Source organism: Bos javanicus, chromosome 4 (genome assembly GCF_032452875.1).
Source record: "Bos javanicus breed banteng chromosome 4, ARS-OSU_banteng_1.0, whole genome shotgun sequence".
Taxonomy (NCBI): Eukaryota; Metazoa; Chordata; class Mammalia; order Artiodactyla; family Bovidae; genus Bos; species Bos javanicus.
In genome coordinates, this window is record NC_083871.1 from 9906961 (window position 1) to 9931646 (window position 24686).

Sequence of the window (24686 nt, forward strand, 5' to 3'; positions counted from 1 at the left end):
AGATCTGAATTCGTTTTGAAAGACAAGTGTATATGGACATAATCTCTTTCCAGTAAATCTTGCAGCTATTTCCATGCCTACATATGTTAACATTTTTATATTTGGCTTCCAAATGACAAACACAGATGGCTGTAGTCTGAATTTCAAGCATGTTTTGGAATAAATGTTTTTCCAGTAATATAAAGTGTATCATTTCACTATCAGATGATTAGCAATTAAATAGTTTCTGATTTTTGCTTATCTGCCATTTTTCAGGTTTAAGATAAAAAATAACTTTGATAGCTATTTATGATGTGATCTTGTTTTCTTTCTCATGTTTTTACAAAACAGATGTTTTCCTAAAAGGCTGTTATGGGTATTATTATTCTGAGAATTTAATTTTGTTGTTTGTTTGGTTTTTCTATTTGTTTTGTTCGTGGAGTAGAGAGATTATTGTGAGAAGGAATATTTTATGTTTTAATTCATTGAATTACCACTTTGAATTCTGAGACCGTGGAACTTTTTTAGGTAGTGGGATCTTTATATCATCTTAGTTCTTAGGTTCTGTGGAACAGTGCTTAAAATGATTCCTCCATGTTAACTTTTGTGTAAGAAAAAATGCATTATCTTTTTTCCACTCATACAGCAGTGAACAAAAGTTCTTACCTTCATGGAGTTTACCTTTTGGTTAATTGTTGTGAAAAAATAATATGACTTCATTTAATCAATAACCTAGACCTGAAACAGTGTTTGATAATTTTTTGTCCTTAGAAGTGATTAGTTCTAAACACAGTAATAAAACTGTTTTACTTTTTATTCCGTATCTTTTATTAACTTTTTCACTAGGTTCATTTAATAATGGATACTGTTGTCTCAGACAGAGGTTTGTTTGGTTTTTAAAATCTTTTTATAGTGCATTATTTTAACAAAAATTTTCTTTTGTTATGTATTTGTATGTATAAACATTAAGTATAAATGTTATATATAACCCTACAGAGATGGAATTTTAAACAAAATCTTCAACTTTGTCCTGATATCCTCTGCTGTCTGAATATTTTTTTTTAATATCAAGAATGTCATTATTAATACGTTTTTGCTTTTGCATTCTTTCTGAGGGATCCTTTTAAAATGATATGCCTAGACTTCTGATTGCATTTACAGATAATATGTAACAGTGTTTCAGTTGAATTATTTTTAAGAATGAATTTCCTATCCAAAGTAGTTTAAATGCATTCCAGCAGCTTAATAATATACAAATAGAGGCAACTAGTCTTGCATCTGTTCCTTAAGCAGATAGCAGAATAACTGAATAGTTGTTCAACAGCTGGGGAAAAATTTTAAATGTGATGTATTTTTATGTTCTACAAGGTCAGTGATTAGATATTTCTCACTTATTAATTGGACATTTGTTAAGTAAATAGTACTTATCTATTAACTTTTCTTTATTTACAGCAAACAAAAGTATAACATATGCTATATGTTATTCTAATATCTGTCACATAATCTGATAGTTATTGATATCAGCATTATCAAGATTTCTTTAGTACTTTATATTCTAAGACATTTACTGACCATCTTTGTAATTGTTCTAATTTATGTATTAATATGTTCATCTATTTCCTCTTTTTAAGGCAAAAGGGCTTACACTTGTTCTTATGCTTTTCTTTCAGAATGACTGAGTTCAAATTAAATTTAGGAAGTGGTAGTTAATAGTTGCTTCATATAAAATTTAGAAAATTCACTGCAGCAAAAAGGAAATTTCATGTCAGCATAAGGAAAAATAGCTGTAATCTCTAGAGATAGACCAAAGTTGTTATGGTTATATTCTTCTAGTGTTTATCCATGCCTGTATATATAAAGTTAATAAAATTTAAGGTAGATATAATTGTTGAAGGCTATGAGCCTGAGGCCTCTCTTATCTTTGTTAAAAGAGATGCACATAATTTTCCTCTTACTACTGCTGTGTCATAAACAATTATTAATAATGATTTACATTAATATTTTAATATTAATAATGGTTTACATTAGTATTATTTTAATTAATCCAGTATTGGCCAAAGTGTGTAATCTATACTTCTGATTTAGATAGTGATGAGATATTTTAGGTGATATGTTGTTGATCTAGTATTAAACAAATAACAGTAGATAGTAGTGTTTAAAAAAAAAAAGGTTAACTACTTTGCAGGTTTCTTTAAGTCTATCTGCCTTATGACAAGCCAAAAGTCTGTCTGGTACTAATAGATTCTTAGCACCCCTCTACCATGTGTCTGTTTCTCTTAGAACCTTCAGCAATGTCTAGCTAAAATTTTAATAATATAGTTTTATATTTTATTGTATTCATTTTTGTTTCTTTTTTTTTTTAACTCAAATGACATTGTCTTTTATGTCAAGGATTCAAAGTCTCCTTTTAAAATAAATCTGAATAAGAAAAATACACTAAAAAAAAAAAAAAGAAAGAAAAATACACTAGTTAAACATATTAAGTAAATGGTAAGTCTGGGTGACAACTGGAATATGGTATGCAGATGGTTAAGGGCTGGGAGGCACTATTGTTTGATACAATAATATTGATAAAAATATCTATAATTTTTCCCACTATAAATAAGGCTACATTGATCATTTGTATAGCTAAAGCTTTTTGCATGAAATAATTACATTTACTAGAATATGTAATTAGAATTTGCAGAAATTCCATAGAGTAAATGCATTTAGATTTCCTGTGTTTTCATATAATCTCATATGCAGAGATTATAGTTTGACTGAACAATGAATGAGGGCACCTGTTTTTTGTTCTTTTTATTCTCCCCAACTCTGGGCTAATTTCTTTCTTTAGACATGATATTTTCAGTTCTTCTCAATATTTGAATAGCATTCATTCAGAAATACCTGGTTTCTTTGCAATTCAGCAGTCATTCTTATATTAAAGACAGTATCCATTGTCCTTTATTTTATCATCATTTTAGTGATGGGTTTATCCTTTAAAGAAAATGACTCCAAAGCTACTTTTTTCTTAGTGGTGATAAAGAAAACTTATCTTTGACAATAATGATTTTTTTTTTTTCTGTAGCTTGCCCAGTTTCGACAAAGGAAAGCTCAGTCTGATGGGCAGAATCCTAAGAAGCAGAAAAAAAAGAGAAAAACTTCAAGCAGTAAACATGACATGTCAGCATACCATGCTGTAAACATTGAGCAATCACAGAGTGATGAGACGTTTGTAAATAATTCTCAGAGATCAGGAACGGCCGTGCCTCCTGAGTCCACAATAACGAGAGCTCTACACAGTGGAGAAATAGTTAAATGTGACCAGGTCTTCTCTGTTGAAGTAAGTATTCATCTCGATTTTTAAATAGTAGCATTCTAAGTATAAAGTTATTGTAATAACATCACTCATTAGTATCCCGTGTGGTTTTTGTGAGCTTGATTCAACACACATTTATTGAGCAACTGTAATACTCCAAAGATTGAGCACAGAGGATACAAAGATAAATACGACAGTCTCTGTACTTTAGGAAGGTCAGTCTAGTGGGGAAGGTAGACGTAAGACAGGTTAAATAGTCTGATGAGAGCTGTGCTAACAGCAATGCATATGGTGCCCTAAAGTGCCATGATTTGGGGGAATCCCCAAATTGGTCTTGTGTGTGTTACTTGGGAAAGTTTCCTGGAAGAGATAATAGAACCAGGTCTTGAAGTGTAAGTTAAAATTAGCTAGAGGCAAAGAAGTTGGACAGACAACCTCTGTGCTAAAGAATCAGCATTCTCAAAGACATGAAACAGTGTGATGTGTTTTGGAAGCCTTACGTAGTTTAGTTTTAAGTGGATATCCAAGTGACCCCGATAGGGTGGTGGTAAAGGTGAAGCACCTGGCCCATAGGAAGTTTTCCTCAATAAATGCTAATTTCCTTCCCCCCATTAATGGTGGAATTTCCAAGAATAAGGAGATGAGGGAGAGGTTAAGAGTGGATTGGGTGGTGGGTGGAATGGCGGTACTCCAACTAAGACCGAGCTTAGAGAACTGTGGGATGCTTAGGAGGAAGAGTGTTGGCCAAGGCATATGACGATTATAGTGTGGGTTGTGCGCTGGCATGCTTAGCTGGAAATAGGGTTTAGATGTATAGGCTTCAGTCAAGAGTCAGAGATGTCATAGAGATTTGCTGTTCATCATAGAAGTGGATCTTACTGAGCTTTTCCTGCTTAGAGTTTTTTGAGCATTTTGGATACATAGATGAATGTTTTTCATCATATTTGGGAAGTTTTCAGTCATTATACTTTCAAATACTCTTTCTCACGCCTTCTCCTTCTGTGTCTCCATTATGCATATGTTAGTACATTTGGTATTGCTGCCCAGATCTTTGATGATCTATTCTCTTTATTTACTTACACTGTTGCGTCGGGTCGTGGTTGCATCACGCGGGCTTTCTCCCTGTGGCATGCAGGCTCTCCAGTTGCGTTGCACAGACTCCAGGGTGCACGGGCATGGTTGCCTCACAGCATGTGGGATCTCAGTTTCCCTGACCAGGGACTGAACCCATGTCCCCTCCATCGCAAGGTGGATTCTTAACCGCTGGACCACCAGGGAAGTCCTTGTTCTTTTTTTTTTTTAATTCTTTTTTTCCCTCAAACTGGGTAATTTCAGTTGAACTTTTTTGAAATTTGCTGATGCTTCTTCCTCCTCAGATCTGCTGGTAAACCCCTGGAGTGAATTTTACATTTCAGTTATTTTACTTTTAACTTCAGAATTTGATTGTTTTTATATATGTTCTTTTTTCTTTAATATTCCCTATTTAGTGAGGCATTGTTCTTATAATTTTCTTTAGTTTTTTAGGCATTGTTTCCTCCATTTATGTGACTTAAGAAATATGTAACTTAAAATCTTTGTCTAATAAGTACAATATTTATGTTTCCTTAGGGACAGTTTCTACCGACTACTGTTTTTCTTGGGTATGGCCCATATTTTCCTTTTTCTGTATAATTTTTTGTTGAAGTCTGGATCTTTTATGTAATAAAATATGACAACTGTGGTGCTTGATTTGATTTGAAGAATATTTTCATTTTCTGCCAGACAAATCAATACCTGGGCCCTTCTCTGGAATTTTAGCATTTCAAGTACAGAGTGTCTTGCTCACCGTTGTATCCTCAGTAGCACAGTTTTTAGTACACAATATGTGGCTCAGATGGTAAAGCGTCTTCCTGCAATGCAGGAGACCTGGGTTCAATCCCCGGGTTAGGGAAATCCCCTGGAGAAGGAAATGGCAATCCACTCCAGTACTCTTGCCTGGAAAATCCCATGGTTGGAGGAGCCTGATAGGTAACAGTCCATGGGGTTGCAAAGAGTCGGACACGACTGAGCGACTTCACTTTCATGCATTTAATCAGTAGTCCATTTAAAAGACTTTAGTGAGTGAACAAACCAAGAGGGCATACATCATGAAAGTATATTAGATTTAAAAGAGGGCCATGTACGTCATTTACAGGATTTTAGAATAGGAGTAAGCTTCTTATTTCTGTTCCTGGCATCAGTTACTACATCAGTGAGGAGATGGACTTGAAACTTGGTCTTGGAGCTGAGTACACTTTCTCTACGTGTAGGTGAGAAGGGAGACAGTGATGCTTCATACTTGGTTGTTTATGGGTTTTGGTTTCTTTGGTTGTTTAGTTTTGTTTTTTGTGTGTTTTTTTGGGGGGGTCATTGGACAGGTACTTTGTTATCTTTCCCCATTTTGAAGGAATACTCTTCAGACTTCACTGTGTATACAGATCATGTGTGCGATCTTTTTAAAATACAGATTTCTAATTCAGCAAGTCTGGGTGGAACCCATGAGTCAAATTTTTTTTTAATTGAAATATAACTAATTTACAATGTTGTGTAGTTTCTGGTGTACAGCAAAGTGATTCAGTTATACATATATATATTTAGGTACACTTTTTAATATCTTTTCCACTGTGGTTTATTACAAGGTATAAAATATAGCTCTGTGTGCTACACAGTAGCACCTGTTTTTTATCTATTTTATATATAGTAGATTGTATCTGCTAATCTCAAACTTGTAATCTCTCTCTCCTGCCTTCTTTGGTAACCATGTTTGTTTTCTGTGTTTACGAGTTTGCTTCTGTTTTGTAAATAGGTTCATTTGTGTCATTTTTAAAGTGGTATCGTATGATTTTTGTCTTTCTCTGATTTACTTCTTTTGGTATGATAATCTCGAGGTCCATCCATGTTGCTGCACATGGTATTTCATTTTTTTATGGTTGAGTAATACTCTGTGTTCTGTGCCTGTGTGTGTATATCAAATTCTTTATCCATTCTTCTGTCGATGGACACTTAGGCTGTCTCTGTGTCTTGGCTGTTGTAAGTAGTGCTGCTGTGAACATCAGGGATGCATGTGTCTTTCTGAATTAGAGTTTTCTTCAGATATGATCCGAGAGTGTGATTGCTGGATCATATGGTAATCACCTGAAGTGTTATGTTGGCTATGGGTTTGTCATAAATAGCTTTGATTATGTTGACATCTGTTCCCTTTATACCAACTTTGATAAGAGTTTTTATGATAAATGGATATTGCACAAAAATAAACTCAAAATGGATAAAAGACCCTGAATATTAGACTGGATAGTATAAAACTGAGGAAAATGTAGGCAGAAACTGACATAAATTGTAGCGATCTTTTTCGATCTGTTTCCTAGAGGAATGGACATAAAAGCAAAAATAAGCAAATGGGACCTAATTAAGCACAGGAGTTTTTGCACAGCAAAGGAAACCATAAACAAAACAAAAAGACAAAATACAGAATGGGAGAAAATATTTGTAAATAATGTGACCAATAAGGGATTAATGTCCAAAATTTATAAACAGCTTTCTGCTCAATATCAAAAACACAAACCAATTGAAAGCTCGGCAAAGGACTAAATAGACACTTCTCCAAAGAAGATACACACATGGCTAAGAGGCACCTGAAAGGATGCTCAGCATCACTAATTATTAGAGGATGTAAGTCAAAACTATAGTAAGATATCCCCTCATACCAGTCAGAAGATAGCAAATTATAATCACTAAGTCTGTGAATCTGCTTCTGTTTTGTAAGTAATTCATTTATATCATTATTTTTTAGGTTCTACATAAGAGTGACATCATATGTTATTTGTCTTTATCTAACTTCACTTAGTATAATAATCTCCAGGTCCATCAGTGTTGGCATAGAGGGCATTATTTCTTTCTTCTTATTGATTGGGTAATATTCCATTACATATATGTACTTTATTTTCTTGGGTTCCAAAATCACTGCAGATGGTGACTGCAGCCATGAAATTAAAAGACACTTGCTCCTTGGAAGAAAAATTATGACCAACCTACACAGCATATTAAAAAGCAGAGACATTACTTTGCCAACAAAGGTCCATCTAGTCAAAGCTGTGGTTTTTCCAGCGGTCATGTGTGCATGTGAAAGTTGGACTCTAAAGAAAGCTGAGCACAGAAGAAATGATGCTTGTGAACTGTGGTGTTGGAGAAGACTCTTGAGAGTCCCTTGGACTGCAGGGAGATCTAACCAGTCCATCCTAAAGGAAATCAGTCCTGAATATTCATTGGAAGGACTGATGCTGAAGCTGAAAATCCAATACTTTGGCCACCTCATGTGAAGAACTGACTCATTGGAAAAGACCCTGATGCTGGAAAAGATTGAAGGTGGGAGGAGAAGGGGATGACAGAGGATGAGATGGTTGGATGGCATCACTGACTCGATGGACATGAGCTTGAGCAAGCTCTGGGAGTTGGTGATGGACAGGGAAGCCTGGCGTGCTGTATGTAGTCCATGGGGTCGCAAAGAGTTGGACACAAAGATCACTGCAGATGGTGACTGCAGCCATGAAATTAAAAGACGCTTACTCCTTGGAATTAAAGTTATGACCAACCTAGATAGCATATTCAAAAGCAGAGACATTACTTTGCCAACAAAGGTCCATCTAGTCAAGGCTATGGTTTTTCCAGTGGTCATGTATGGATGTGAGAGTTGGATTGTGAAGAAAGCTGAGCGCCGAAGAATTGATGCTTTTGAACTGTGGTGTTGGAGAAGACTCTTGAGAGTCCCTTGGACTGCAAGGAGATCCAACCAGTCCATCCTAAAGGAGATCAGTCCTGGGTGTTCATTAGAAGGACTGATGCTAAAGCTGAAACTCCCAATACTTTGGCCACCTGATGCGAAGAGCTGACTCATTGGAAAAGACTCTGATGCTGGGAGGGATTGGGGGCAGGAGGAGAAGGGGATGACAGAGGATGAGATGGCTGGATGGCATCACCGACTCAATGGACATGTGTTTGGTTAGACTCTGGGAGTTGGTGATGGACAGGGAGGCCTGATGTGCTGCGGTTCATGGGGTTGCAAAGAGTCAGACACAACTGAGCAACTGAACTGAATTGAGTGACTGAACTGACTGACCAGGTCCTCTTTATTCATTCCTCTGTCAGTGGACATTTAGGTTGCTTCCATGTCTTGGCTGTTGTCACTGCAGTGAACATTGGAGCGCATGTATGCTTTGAACCATGGTTTTCTGCAGTTATATGCTCAGAAGTGGTATTACTGGATCTTACGGTAGCTCTATTTTTAATTTTTTAAGGAGCCTCCATATGATTCTCCATAGTATCTACCAATTTACTTTTTCCCATAAACTGTGTAGGAGGGTTCCCGTTTCTCCACACACTCTGCTACATTTTTTGTTTGTACACTTTGTGATGATGGCCATTCTGACTGGTGTGAGGGGAAGGAATAGATAGAGAGTTTGGGATGGACGTATACACTCTACTACATTTAAAATAGATAACCAACAAGGACCTACGGTATAGCACAGGGACCTCTGCTCAATATTCTCTAATAACCTAAATGGGAAAGAACTTGAGAAAGAATGGATGAGTTGGTTTGTATTAATATAACTAAATCACTTTGCTATATATCTGAAACTAATACAACATTGTTAGTCAACTATAATCCAATATAAAATAATCAAAAATTTAAAAAACAGAATGGATGTTGATTTATATCACATGCTTTTTCTGCATCTGTTGAGATGATCATACGTATTTTGTCTCTTTTCTGTGATGTGGTGTATCACATTAATTGATTTGCGTCTGTTGAACCATCCTTGTAAACCTGGGATGAATCCAAATTAAACATGGTGCATGGTCCTTTTTAATGTGTTAGTGGGTTTGGTTTGGTTGTTTTGTTGAAAATTTTAAAATTTATATTCATCAAAGGTCAGTTCAGTTCAGTCGCTCAGTCATGTCCGACTCTTCGTGACCCCATGGGCTGAAGCACGCCAGACCTCCCTGTACGTCGCCAACTCCCGGAGCCCACCCAAACTCATGTCCATTGAGTCGGTGATGCCATCCAACCATCTCATCCTCTGCCGTCCCCTTCTCCTCCTGCCCTCAATCTTTCCCAGCATCAGGGTCTTTATAAATGAGTCAGTTCTTCACATCACATGGCCAGAGTATTGGAGTTTCAGCTTCAGCATGAGTCCTTCCAATGAATATTCAGGACTGATTTCCTTTAGGATGGACTGGTTGGATCTCCTTGATGTCCAAGGGTCTCTGTCCCTCATCCAGGGTTACCATGTGTCTTAGTACGTGGTCTGTCCTAGAGAGTGCTTATATGTGCTTAAAAAAGAATGTTTATTTTCGAGATGTAATGTCCAGAAAATATCAGTTAAGTCTACTTGTTCTGCTATGTCGTTTATGATGTCTATTGTGTTTTTATTTTCTGCCTGGAAGACCTGTCCATTGATGTCAGTGGGGCATTAAAGTCTCCTATTATATTCCGCCAGTTTCTCCCTTTATGTCTGTTAATATTTGTTCTATTTATTTCAGTGCTCCTATATTGAGTGCAGGTATGGTTTGTATTTGTTGAATGAAAAAAGGAAATATCTACGTCTCTTTTTTCACTTGTAAAATTAGATTCTTAGACAGTGAAAGCAGGGAAAATTTGGGTTTTCTCCTTGACTCCTCTTAGTACTTCTAAGCTGAGGGAAGCTTGGAAAAGACACTCACTTCTTCCCCAAATACCAGGGATAGGAGGATGAAGCAGAAATGTTTAAAAATTTTTTGTAATCTGCAACAGTGTTAATAACAACAGAAGTTAGTAATTTTCTTCAAGTTGTTACTATTTTTCTAGCACCAAGGTTGATGATTCTTTATCTTAAAGAAATTGAACTTTTTTAAGTAATAATTTAGAACTATTTTATTTAAAAGAAGTATAGGAATTAGAAGGATAATATCTTATTTGGTCCTCTTTCCTTAGAAGTGATTTGTAGTATGTGAAAAACCTGTGTAAAAGTCTATCTTGGTACTTTTATACTTAGAAAATTGTCTAGTCATACATTTTAGATGTTATTTAGCCATAGTGATTCATAATCAGAGTAGACTTTTTAAAAATGGAGTATTTTTTTCTTGGTTTTTAGTGATATTTTTGAGTGTTCTGTAATAAATTACCAATAGTAATGGGCTAATAAAGTATAGTATTTGGAAGGGGAGTTTTAGAAAGACCTTAAATAATCAGTTTTTGCTTTCTTTTTTAGCCGGAAAGTGAAATTTCAACCACAGCAGATGATTATAGTTCAGAGGTAAGAATAAGTAGCATTGTGATTAACATTTTATATTTTTAAAAATTATTGCTGATTATTAGTTTTTTATTACTTACAACTTATAACAACCGCATGTTTCTATTATTTTATAAATATAATAAAAACTAGCATAGTATGATGTAAATAACCTGGAGAAGTTGAAGTTTATGTTTTTCTGACTTCTTTTTCAGATTATCAATTAAAGTCTTAAATCTCTTTGAGTAACGTGGTCCTTAATTAGATGGAGACCTTGTTTTAGTTTCTAGGAAAGTGTTTGAAATTGGGTTTTGTTATAAGGTTATAATTAACACAGTAAACCTTTTATAATATAGGCTATTTTATTTTGTGTAATGTTATTTTACAAATGCTTGAATTCTAGTTAATTATGTAAAACCATTTATTGAAATTAATGTTGCAGTAGTGACTTTTAGGTGATAAAGGCTAATGTGGGCATTGGGCACTTTAGGAGATACTTTCCTTATGTGTTAAATAAATGTGCTGTTTATCTTTTTCCTTTAGACATGAATGTCATTTGTTTTTGGTCCAAGATTTGAGGACATGGAAAACTTTTCTTACTGTGAATGGTTGAACAACTCAGTATATTCTATAAGTTTTCTTTGAATGTATTTATTTGATAATTGCTTTACGGAATTTTGTTTTCTGTCAAACCTCGTATAAGTTTTGATTTATCGTAGTTGTCTAACAGAAAAAAAAAAAAAACTTCATGTTCTTAAATGAACTTAATACTATTTTGGATTTCTAATGGGAGTAAGAACTGTTAGATTTCAAAAGTTTAAGGTGATTGAAAGCTGGGAATATATTTATTAGTGATTCTCATCAGGAAAATAATTAACCAATGTTAAATACATAAATTATTTCCTAATTTAAGCTACATAAAATTGCCTTTATGGGTAATATCTCAGTTTTAAATTACAGGTTGCAATTCAGAGAATCTGCCCTGTGACTTTAAATATGGATCTTAGATATGAAAACATTGCTTTTCTCTTCTATAGTAACTTACTTCTTAGAGCTTCTCAATTGAAAGTTTAAGATGGTTTGATGCTTGAACCAGAGGAGACTTTGGGGCAGTCTACGATTCCACAAAGTGCATTTTTTCTTTAGCAGTTCAGTTCAGTCATTCAGTTGTGTCTTTTGCGACCCCATGGACTGCAGCACACCAGGCCTCCCTGTCCATCACCAACTCCCGGAGTTTACCCAAACTCATGTCCATTGAGTTGGTGATGCCATCCAACCATCTCATCCTTGGTCGTCCCCTTCTCCTCCTGCCTTCAATCTTTCCCAACCTCAGGGTCTTTTCAAATGAGTCAGCTCTTCACATCAGGCGGCCAAAGTATTGGAGTTTCAGCTTCAACATCAGTCCTTCCAGTGAATATTCAGGACTGATCTCCTTTTGGATGCACTGGTTGGACCTCCTTACAGTCCAGGGGACTCTCAAGAGTCTTCTCCAACACCACAGTTCACAAGCGTCATTTCTTCAGTGCTCAGCTTTCTTTATGGTCCACCTTGAACATCCATACACGACTACTGGAAAAACCATAGCCTTGACTAGATGGACCTTTGTTGGCAAAGTAGTGTCTCTTCTTTTGAATATGCTGTGTAGGTTGGTCATAACTTTTCTTCCAAGGAGTAAGTGTCTTTTAATTTCAAATTTCATGGTTGCAGTCACCATCTGCACTGATTTTGGAGCCCCCAGAAATAAAGTCTGCCACTGTTTCCACTGTTTCCCCATCTATTTGCCATGAAGTGATGGGACTGGATGCCATGATCTTAGTTTTCTGAATGTTGAGCTTTAAGCCAACCTTTTCACTCACCTGTTTCACTTTGATCAAGAGGCTCTTTTGAGTTCTTCAGAAAGTTCTTCTTCACTTTCTGCCATAAGGGTGGTGTCATCTGCATATCTGAGGTTATTGCTGTTTCTCCTGGCAATCTTGATTCCAGCTTGTGCTTCATCCAGCCCAGCATTTCTCATGATGTACTCTGCATATACATGAAATAAACAGGGTGACAATATACAGCCTTGATGTACTCCTTTCCTGATTTGGAACCAGTCTGTTGTTCCATGTCCAGTTCTAACTGTTGCTTCCTGACTTGCATACAGATTTCTTAAGAGGCAGGTCAGGTGGTCTGGTATTCCCATGTCTTTCAAAATTTTCCACAGTTTATTGTGATCCACACAGTCAAAGGCTTTGACATAGTCAATAAAGCAGAAATAGATGTTTTTCTGGAACTCTCTTTGTTTTTCAGTGATCCAGTGTATGTTGGCAATTTGATCTCTGGTTCCTTTGCCTTTTCTAAATCCAGCTTGAACATCTGGAAGTTCACGGTTCACATATTGCTGAAGCCTGGCTTGGAGAATTTTGAGTATTACTTTACTAGCGTGTGAGATGAGTGCAACTGTGCAGTAGTTTGAGCATTCTTTGGCATTGCTTTTCTTTGGGATTGGAATGAAAACTGACCTTTTCCACTCCTGTGGCCACTGCTGAGTTTTCCAGATTTGTTGGCATATTGAGTGCAGCATTTTCACAGCATTATCTTTCAGGATTTGAAATAGCTCAACTGGAATTCCATCACCTCCACTAGCTTTGTTGTGTGATGCTTCCTAAGGTCCACTTGACTTCACATTCCAGGATGTCTGGGTCTAGGAGAGTGATCACACCATTGTGATTATCTGGGTTGTGAAGATCTTTTTTGTACAGTTCTTCTGTGTATTCTTGCCACCTCTTCTTAATATCTTCTGCTTCTGTTAGGTCCCTACCATTTCTGTCCTTTATTGAGCCCATCTTTGCATGAAATGTTCCCTTGGTATCTATGATTTTCTTGAAGAGATCTCTAGTCTTTCCCATCCTATTGTTCTCTATTTCTTTACATTGATTGCTGAGGAAGGCTTTCTTATCTCTCCTTGCCATTCTTTGAAACTCTGCATTCATATGGGTATATCTTTCCTTTCACTTCTCTTCTTTTCACAGCTATCTGTAATGCCTCCTCAGACAGCCATTTTGCTTTTTCGCATTTCTTTTTCTTAGGGATGGTCTTTATCCCTGTCTCCTGTACATTGTCATGAACCTCCATCCATAGTTCATCAGGCACTCTGTCTATCAGATCTAGTCCCTTAAATCTATTTCTCACTTCTACTGTATAATCATAAGGGATTTGATTTAGGTCATGTAGAATGGTCTAGTAGTTTTCCCTACTTCTTCAGTTTAAGTCTGAATTTGCCAATAAGGAGTTCATGATCTGAGCCACAGTTAGCTCCCAGTCTCGTTTTTGTTGACTGTGTGGTGCTTTTCCATCTTTGGCTGCAAAGAATATAATCACTCTGATTTTGGTGTTGGCCATCTGGTGATGTCCATGTGTAGAGTCTTCTCTTGTGTTGTTGGAAGATGGTGTTTGCTATGACCCGTGTGTTCTTGGCAAAACTCTATTAGCCTTTGCCCTGCTTCATTATGTACTCCAAGGCCAAATTTACGTGTTACTCCAGGTGTTTCTTGACTTCCTGCTTTTGCATTCTAGTCCCCTATAATGAAAAGGACATCTTTTTTGGGTGTTAATTCTAAAAGGTCTTGTAGGTCTTCATAGAACCGTTTAACTTCAGCTTCTTTAGCATTATTGATTGGGGCATAGACTTGGATTACCGTGATACTGAATAGTTTGCCTTGGAAACAAATAAAGATCATTCTGTCATTTTTGAGATTGCATCCAAATATTGCATTTTGGACTTTTTTGTTGACTGTGAGGGCCACTCCATTTCTTCTAAGGGATTCTTGCCCACTGTAGTAGATATAATGGTCATCTGAGTTAAATTCACCCATTCCAGTCCATTGCAGTTCCATGATTCCTAAAATGTTGATGTTCACCCTTGGCATCTCCTGTTTGACCACTTCAAATTTGCCTTGATTCATGGACCTAACATTCCAGGTTCCTATGCAATATTGCTCTTTACAGCATCAGACCTTACTTCCATCACCAGTCATATCCACAACAGGGTGTTGTTTTTTCTTTTTACCAAAGTGAATTTTTTATAATCCAAGTCATGACAGATCTGACCATCTAATACATGCCTGTGAAATTTGTTTAAAATTTGTATAGCCATTTTCTCATATTGGGATAAGAAAATAAAATTTAACTTTTTTTAATACAGATTCAAAACCAAAGCCATCAAAAATGTCATTGTCATGTTCTTTATGAAAATCTAAATTAATAATATTGGAAATTCTTATTACTGTGAATTTTTGCCTAAATATTTTAGATTTTAAAAATTGGTGGGAATTATGATTAGGTCGCGAAAAGTTTATTGAAACTATATCTGATAGCTAATGAGTATGATGTGTTTCAAAGTTAAGTAAAAATAATTTTAAATGTAAGTCTTAGAGATAAAAGTTAGAATATACTGAGCATGTTTCAACAGTAAGAACTATATTTTACATATGTACATTATTTTATATATTTACATATGTATTCCATAGGGCTTCCCTAGTGGCTCAGATGGTAAAGAATCCGCCTATAATGCGGGAGACCTGGGTTCAGTCCCTGAGTTGTGAAGATCCCCTGGAGGAGGGCATGGCAACCCACTCCAGTATTCTTGCCCGGGGAATCCCCATGAACTGAGGAGCCTGGCAGGCTGCAGTCCATGGGGTCACAAAGAGTCGGACACGACTGAGTGACTAAGCACACAGCACACAGGTATTACATATATATGTATAGTTATATACATGAATATACAGTTGCACTCACCTCCCATGCTAGTAGGGTCATACTTAAAATCTTGCATGCTAGGCTTCAGCAGTATGTGAACCAAAGAACTTCCAGATGTCCAAGCTGGGTTTAGAAAATGAGAGGAGCCAGAGATCAAGTTGCCAACATTCGCTGGATCATAGAGAAATCAGGTGAATTTCAGAAAAACGTCTACCTCTGTTTCATCAACTATACTAAAGCCTTTGACTGTGTGGATCATAGTAAACTGTGGACAGCTCTTAAAGAGATGGGAATACCCTCCATCTTACCTGTCTCTTGAGAAACCTGTGTGCAGGTCAAGAAGCAACAGTTAGAACCGTGTATGGAACAACTGATTAATTCAGGATTGAGAAAGGAATATGACAGTGCTGTCTGCTGTCACCATGTTTATTTAACCTATACGCTGAGCACATCGTGAGAAATGCCTGGTTGGATGAGTTACAAGTTGGAGTCAAGATACGTGGGAGAAAGATCAACAACCTCAGATATGTGGATGATACCATTCTAATGGCAGAAAGCAAAGAGGAACTAAAGAGCCTCTTAATGAGGGTGAAGGAAAAGAGTGAAAGAGCCAGCTTAAAACTAAATATTAAAGAACTAGGATCATGGCATCCAGCCCCATTACTTCATGGCAAATAGAAGGGGAAAAAGGGAAACAGTAACCGATTTCCTCTTTGGTCTGTAAAATCACTGTGGATGGTGACTGTAGCCATGAAATCAGAAGACGATTGCTTCTTGGCAGGAAAGCTATGACAAACTTAGACAGTGTATTGAAAAGCAGAGACATCACTCTGCTGACAAATGTCCATACAGTCAAGGCTATGATAGTCTTCCCGATGGTCACATATGGTTGTGAGAGCTGGACCGTAAAGAAGGCGGAGTGCTGAAGTATTGATGCCTTTGACTTGTGGTGCTGGAGGAGACTCTTGAGAGTCCCTTGGACTGCAAGGAGATCAAACCAATCAATTTTAAGGGAAATCAACCCTGAATATTCATTGGAAGGACTGATGCTGAAGCTCCAGTATTTTGGTCACCTGATGCGAACAGCCAACTCATTGGAAATATCCCTGATGCTGGGAAAGATTGAGAGCAGAAGAAGGGTGCATCAGAGGATGAGATGGCTGGATGGTGTTGCTGATTCAGTGGTCGTGAACTTGGACAAACTTCAGGAGATGGTGAGGGACAGGGAGGCCTGACGTGCTGCAGTCGTGGGGTCTCAAAGAGTGGGACACAACCATGTGACTGAACAAAAGCAATATACATGAATAATTATGCACATAATATATACCAATTCATACATATATATTTTTTAAAACCAAATTTTCAGGAAAAGATACTTTTACTGTGTGACCAGTCCTCTGCTGCTTTTTCTGATGCTGACCACTAATAGTTTGAAAATAGTTTGAAAAATATTAGTGATTTAGAAGTTTACATTGAAAGATAATTATCAAATAACTTTGACAGATTTGAATCATAATCGTTTTAATATTATCCATTTGGGGCCTCGATTCATAATGGATTATACTTTGAAAAACTTACATATTTTAATTTGTCTATTAATACAGTAGAAAAATTCATGATCTGTGAAACATTTGATGATGTCATATCAAGATTGCTAAAATGGATACTGGCTTCAATCCATGATCCTCTGGACTAGTTTTGGGTCTCAAGCCAGTTGATTTAATTATATTGGATTGACCGAGATAGAATTTCAGGGAACTTCTAATCCATATTACGTGTGTTAGAAGACAGAAAAATCTTCATTAGTTCAGTTTTATAAACTAAGGAATACACAACATTGTCAGTAATCCCTAGCCGCGTTAGGCATTACTGATACAACATGGTAAATTAAATGCATTTCAATAAAAAGTAAAAAATAAACAAACCAAGGAATAAATCTCGCATTATAATACTCTTCATATTAGAACTCTTAGAGATTACTTCTGAGTAATACCCCTCAAAAATGAAATTCCTTTCTAAGCAACACATAACTACAAATTACAGATTTGCAAAGTTTAATAATCTTGGCTGCTCTGGTTTGCCTTTGATTAATTTTAAAATTTCAAAACTATATAGTTTTAATCATGAGACACAATTACGTTGTATTTTGTCTAAATATCATTGCATTTTTCTGCTGCATAGGGAAATAAGGTGATATAAAAAGGCAGGGGCTTTGGAGCCCAGAAAGTGTGTGTTCAGATTTCTGATCTCTGAGCTGTTTGAAGCTGGATACCTCACTTAAACTCTGAAATACAGCTTCCTTACCTGTAAAATGGTGGAAATAGTATCTATCTCACAGGGTTGTTGTGAGGGTTATTTGGTGATCTTAATGTTTGATACTTGAAAAACAATGAGCAAAAAAAATTTTTTTACAGTCCTTCAACGGAAGTATGCTTTTCTTCACACTAAGTTTGTAAGAAATGAATTTAACAAATTATTCTCAGAAGGATTTCAGATTCCAATTATATGTTTAATTAAAACTAGCTTGGAAATTTTATTTTGTAGATATGGTATGCGCTTAATGTTCTTGACTTCTATGATTAGTATTCTCCTTGGCTTAAAAAATGGTTTCAGGTCTAGAAAGTATTAGTCAGATAATTTTATCCTATGACCTAAGATCTGTTCTGTATTAAAATATATTCAGTTATGTGTACTAGCGAAATCAGACTAAATGGAAAATACCCTTTTTACAAATTAATTCAAATTATACATAATCTTTTCAGTTCTTGGAGAAGGGACATTTCATATCTCAAATACCATGTTTACATAAAATATTTTTAGTGATACCCTTTGAGCAGGGTTATTTGGGAAAAGTCGGAAGTGCTACAGGCAATACATAGAGATAAAACAAGTAAATTAATATGCTTTGCTGTGTGTAGAAAGATGAAATAATAGGAGAGCATACAGTCTCATTATGGATTTCATTATTCAAATTCCATTATTCAGTATTTCTTAACCAAGTCACCTACACGACTTACGACATTTTTGAAATAACTGACTGGGATTGGAGATATAGACTATAGCCAGCCATTGAGTAATGTGAACTTAGCCTTTCAACAGCCTTTCACCTTTGGCTTGGATTTCTTTCTTTCTTTTTTTTTAACTTCACCATTTTAAAAATTTTCTCCCTGCCTGCCTCTGCTCTGTTAAGGTATAATTTGTTTATTGAAGGTGTACAACGTGGTGCTTGATACTTAACTTTGAATGAATGATCTTAGCCGCCTTAGTTTCTTGGTTCTAATCCAAGAGTCATCTAGGCACACTGAAGTCCTGTAATTTTTATGAACTTTCTGAACTATCAGATTCTATTTTTTATTAAAACATCCATTATTTAAATTTTTGTACACACATCAGATTAAGTATAAGAGTAAAGTATTAATCATTAATAAAAGATAAGTTATTCTTCTGTTTTTGAACTGATGTTCACTGAAAAGTTTTTGTGTGAAGAACATAGTTACAAGATAAGAGTGATCTTTCCTCTGATTTTCTTCTGAATAGCAGTATTTTTAGGAAATGATACCCTATAGAACATTTTAAAATTTAGAATGCACCCTATATACTTTCCCAAATCTTCAGGTTGTCTACACAGGTGGAGTAACTTGTGATTCAACAAGACTGTATTGGTATAACCTAAAGGTTAAATACTTTTGACAGATGCCACAGTGAAGAAGGACATTAAGAAAAGTTATTATTTTTTAGTTGCAGGAGTCTGTTCATCTAATCTTCGTGTTTCAAGTTATTAATGTACTTTCATATTATGGTTTATATAGTATTGCTTTAAAAGGCTATTGTAAGAGGATGAGACAAATGCTCTGCCCTTTAGGTACCAGTGAAGTAATTATCTAGATTTAAAAACATAATAATTTATTGCTATTAATGATCCTCATATTCTGAGGAGTGTTTCTGTTTTAACTTTGAAATATAGTTTGTTTTAGTTTAGTTCTGGTGTATAATCTTTTATTACCCATTTACATGATACTAAATTTTTTAAAACTATTAATATTGACAGGATTTTTATATTTATTATAATAAGACAATTAAGTTTTGAAAACAGTCATGTAGTATTTTATGCATAGAAGCCAGTGCATATGAGTAGCTCAAGTATAAAATGTGCTCAACTTACAGAAAATTTAGGCTGAGTGTTGGCTATGTAGTGTGTTTGTATATACAGTTAAATAGATAACTAATTTATGTAATAGTGATATCACCACTTAAAGGACTATCCTTTGCTTGGTATGATATTTGAAAATATTCATAAAATCCATTTAATTACTGTTACCCTAAAGGAAAAGTTTTAGTAGACATTTATCAACGTGCTGCGTAACGGGTGAGGTGGGAGCTGGAAGGTAGGTTCAGAATGGGGGAGACCCGTGTATACCTGTGGCCAATTCATGTTGCCGTACGGCAAGAACCAGCACAATACTGTAAAGCAATTATCCTCCAATTCAATATATAAATTTTTTAAAAATCAAGGAAAGCTAATTGAAATTTAGATGAATTTAATTGAAAGTTATCATAAGTGACTTTATTAATAATCTTAATAGAGTTAGCACTGCTGTGTTTTGATAGTTTTCACAAATCACAATAATGCGTTGGCATAAAGGCAAATTGTTTTAAACTTTGGTTTTGTTTTCTGAAATTATCCTTGGTGAAAAGCAAAGGAATCAGACTTTATAAAGAACTCTTAATTAGGATCATCCCCCCTTTTATAGTGTTGTGATCCACCTAGATCTAATCCTAATTCTAGGATATTCTATGTATTTCAGTATTAAAAGCTTCATAACTTGGATTCTGTTAACATAGAATGTGAAAAATTAAGATGTAAGCAAGAATGAAGTTCAGTTGTTTGCTGTTAGGGGGAAGGAAGGGATTATTGAGTAGATTAATTGATTTGAAATTAATCTGCCTCCAGGTTGGCCTCAGAGACCTATTCTGCCAACTTTCTTCCTCCTACCACAAAATGTCAGTGATAGAGGCATTTGTATTGTGGAGAGTCTCCACGTCTGTCAGGGTTGGCAAGGCTCTCATAGTACCCCCAGGCGAAAGTTCTTGGGGGGTTTTCCTCAGCTCTTCATCTCCTCTTCCTTCTTCACTTGCTCTCCAGTAGACTTAGACCAGTAAACAGTTTTACTTTTAAATCAATAGGGCTTTATCAAAAAACAATTATTTACATGATTTTAGGTCTTTTGTAGAGGAGGATCTAGGACAGAAGAGAAACTGCTTGGAGCGTTAATTCACTTAAATGGAAATGTATACAGCACACTGCCGTTTTCATTGTAAGCACTCATGTGTGAGGAGTCAGTGGCATTTGAAACAGTCATAATGTTTTTTAGATGTTTAAATTTAATCACTGTGTTTGTTTTTACCAGTGTGGCATTTTCCTTAGGCATAAGAAAAGCATGAATTCAGTTAGCACAAATCAATTTTTAGCTTTAAATAAAATTCTAAAATCATAATATCTCAGGAAATTGTTTTTGTACAGGTAAATGGTTGCGGTTTTGTGATGAGAACAGGAAAGCCTACAAATTTATTAAGGGTACAGTATTTAAAACTACTTATGATACTAATGTTTCATTCTATTTAAAGCTGGTTACTAACAAAGCTTTTTCCTGCATGTATTTCTTTCTGTGTGTGATTTCTAAATGCTTTTAATGTGTAACAAAACAAAATTATCCACCTTTTGTTATAAAACTCAGTTGTAACAGAATTTGCAGATATCTTGTTTTTGCTCTTGAGGTATTTATCACATTAACAACAAAGTAGGTTGTCATGCTGGTAAATTCCCAGGTGATGCCTTTGCTGTGGGATTCAGTTTTTGAATCTCTTTTCCCGAGAAAATGTTGCTAGTACTGAATTATTTAAAATCTGTGTTGGTGTAGGAAGAAGAATTTGGTGTTGATGATTCTTACTCTGAACATGGAGCACAGTACAATCAGACCCACCTAGAGATGATGGAAAGTGAATTGGCTGGGAAACAGCATGAGATTGAAGAGCTCAACAGAGAACTAGAAGAAATGAGGGCTACCTATGGGACTGAAGGGCTGAAGCAGGTGTGTTTAACTTATATGGCTTTCATTTTGTTACTCAAAAAACAAAAATAGGAAATTTGAATGATAGTATAGATACATTCTGGAGAAGGCAATGGCACCCCACTCCAGTACTCTTGCCTGGAAAATCCCATGAACGGAGGAGCCTGGTAGGCTGCAGTCCATGGGGTCGCTAAGAGTCAGACATGACTGAGCGACTTCCCTTTCACTTTTCACTTTCATGCATTGGAGAAGGAAATGACAACCCACTCCAGTGTTCTTGCCTGGAAAGTCCCAGGGACGGGGTAGCCTGGTGGGCTGCCGTCTATGGGGTCACGCAGAATCGGACACGACTGAAGCGACTTAGCAAATAGATACATTCTTTAAAGATGGGGTTTTTAAATGGTGACTTAGAGTCACCTTGTGATATTTGTCCTTACGTATATCATAAACAGCATTGCTTAAAACTAGTCCATTAATAAGCCTAAATATAACATAGATGTTTTATTAAACTTTATGAGATACCTAGGATGAAATCACTTCAGTATGGATGGATGGATGTTTTTGTAATCAGCCTAAGAGAAACTTACATTGTAAACCACGTCAATACATTATGACTTAGACTCATTAAACCTGTCAGCAGGTCTTTGTAAATAACTTCTTATAGTTAAAATGACATCTGTTAGTTTGTGGCAGTCAGTTATGAAAAGAAGGTGAAATAAGACATTGATGAGGATGACAGAATATATTTCAGTTTCACCTTCTTTAGAAACAAGTAAGGCTTAAGCATGGCCATCATGGTAATACCTACAAACATTGGAGCATCCCTAAATATAAAGACACTTGTCCTTCTAGAAGTAGATATACGGGTAAGTCAAATCTAATGTATTTTGTTCCCTAGTTCAGATAATCTTTTTAGAGTTGGTTTGGAAGTAAAACTAATTGTTGCAAGATAATAGCTTTCAAATATGGAAAAGACTGCTTACAAATTGTAATAACTCTGCCAATGCATTTCAAATATCTTATTTTTGAAGTTATCTGTACTAATGTTTAGTTTTGTTAAAAAAATAAGTGTAACACTTTTAATTTTCACTGATGTCTTTTAGTTGCAAGAATTTGAAGCTGCCATTAAACAGAGAGATGGCATCATAACCCAGCTCACTGCAAATTTACAACAGGCAAGACGAGAAAAGGATGAGACGATGAGAGAATTTTTAGAGTTGACAGAGCAGAGTCAAAAATTACAGATTCAATTCCAGCATGTAAGTATGACTAGTAGAAGAAAATTTATTAAATTTTTAATAATGAATTAAATCTTTTTCTCATGTTTTCTAGAACAAATATAAGCTTGTTTAAAGGTCGTGTTTGCTTATTAATGTATTATGTTGAAAAAACTGGTAAATACTTGTTATATTAACTAGGACTTTAATTCATACTTCTTGAGTGGTTTTATGCTATTAGTTTCTTTATACTTCTTCCTTATCTATATTTTAAAATCTTATAAGTTTGATAAGGTGAATTTTCGCAGAAATTAACCTGTAGTTATATCCTTTGTCTAAAGGATGTCTGAAGTCATACCCTGGTATGACTTTATTTTAGTTAGGTTCTAGAATGTAACTTGATTGAATATATTCCATTTACCTTTAATAAGATTCATAGGAAACTAGTGGAATTAATCAACGTTTCTGATGATGAGCAACAGAAAATAATTTGAGAAAAGGGAGGAATCTGTCAGCTTAAATAATGTACCCATGTTTATCTGATCAGCTATGAAAACGTGTTGGCTGGAGTCTCAAACCTCTGAATCCAGCACACGTCCCAGAGAACAACTATTAGCCAAGCAACACCCACAAAGGATGTCCATTCCTTGGTGCACTCATTTAAAAATTTAATATTTTGGGGTTTCTTTATATTTTCAAGTTACAGGCTAGTGAAACTCTGAGAAACAGCACGCATAGTAGCACAGCTGCCGATTTACTACAAGCCAAGCAGCAGATCCTCACTCATCAGCAGCAGCTGGAAGAACAAGACCACCTATTAGAAGATTATCACAGAAAGAAAGAAGACTTCAAAATGCAAATTAGTTTCTTGCAAGAGAAAATCAGAGCATATGAAATGGTATGTTTATTTGAAGGAAGTCAGCCAGTGTACAGCAACTTAACAGTTGACTTTAAAGCTTTTTATCCAAATGTTTTATCTTTTTGTTATACACATGAATCACAAAGTTTCATAATTCAGAAAAGTTCTTTAAACATGAAAAATAATTTATTTCAAAAACAATTGGGAGTCTTCCAGTAATAGGTATTAAGATAATACTCATTACTGAGTTCTTCGAAAGTAATCAGCTTATGTTAAACTGAGTCCTCAGGAGAATCCATATATATAACCAGAACTTCTGTCCTTTTTTCTTTTTCATCTAAAGATGTTTCTACTCATTTTAGCCATGGTTATGTAATTCTGTAAATATTTTCATGGCAAAATGAAATTTTATGGATTTTAGTTAGAAAAAGGGCTTCCCTGATGGCTCAGATGGTAAGAATTGGCTTGCAATGCAAGAGACCTGGGTTCAGTCTTTGGGTGGGGAAGATCCCCTGGAGGAGGAAATGACAACCCACTACAGTATTCTTGCCTGGAAAATTCCATGGCAGACGAGCCTGGAGGGCTGCAGTCCATGAGGTTTCAAAGAGACAGACACGACTGAGCGACTAACACACACTTCAATTAGAAAAAAATACAGATTCTCTTTATTCGTGGTAGTTAATGTGTTATATAAAGTTGCCTGGAACACTTATTCAATAATTGATGCTCCCAGGGTGTGTGTGTTATATAAAGTTGCCTGGAACACTTATTCAATAATTGATGCTCCCAGGGTGTGTGTGTATATACACACACACACACATACATATCATATAGATTTTTTTTACCCTTTCCACTGTATTTTATTTTTTAATTTTCTTGAAGTATATTTGACTTACAACATTGTGCATATCATACAGATTGTAATATTAAATCCTAAAAAGATTCTGGTAGATTATAGCTTGAAAGAGACATGAAAGTCAAAAGTGTTAAGTGACTGGTCTAAAGGTAGCACCTTCCCCTCCTCCTAATTGCGATTCAGACTCTCTTGGGCTAGCCCAGAGCCAGAAGTTTTTACAGTACACTCCACTACTGCCTAGCACCTCCATCCTCATGGTCTCCTTCCTTGTTCTCTCGCCTTGCTCATCTTGCTTGACATTATCTTAGCTTGAATCATGAATGTCCAGCAGCTCAAGTTTTTTACCATTCTGTGTACTTCTACAAATGACTGAGTATTGATTTGGGAGT

General features: G+C 35.7%; 1 protein-coding gene across 9 annotated transcripts in view; it reads left to right on the forward strand.

Annotated features, from left to right (window-relative positions):
• AKAP9 (A-kinase anchoring protein 9) overlaps positions 1-24686 on the forward strand; it is a 165948-nt gene that overhangs the window by 21717 nt on the left and 119545 nt on the right. For 7 of the 9 annotated variants that reach the window (XM_061413402.1, XM_061413397.1, XM_061413403.1 and 4 more), the window contains exons 2-6: positions 3047-3301; positions 10540-10584; positions 21216-21386; positions 22469-22624; positions 23283-23480. In XM_061413402.1, coding sequence (XP_061269386.1) covers positions 3047-3301; positions 10540-10584; positions 21216-21386; positions 22469-22624; positions 23283-23480 — 825 coding nt within the window. Of the gene's footprint in view, positions 1-3046; positions 3302-10539; positions 10585-20818; positions 20873-21215; positions 21387-22468; positions 22625-23282; positions 23481-24686 lie in introns of all 9 variants that reach the window. The other 2 variants (XM_061413404.1, XM_061413405.1) reach the window with 1 other exon arrangement.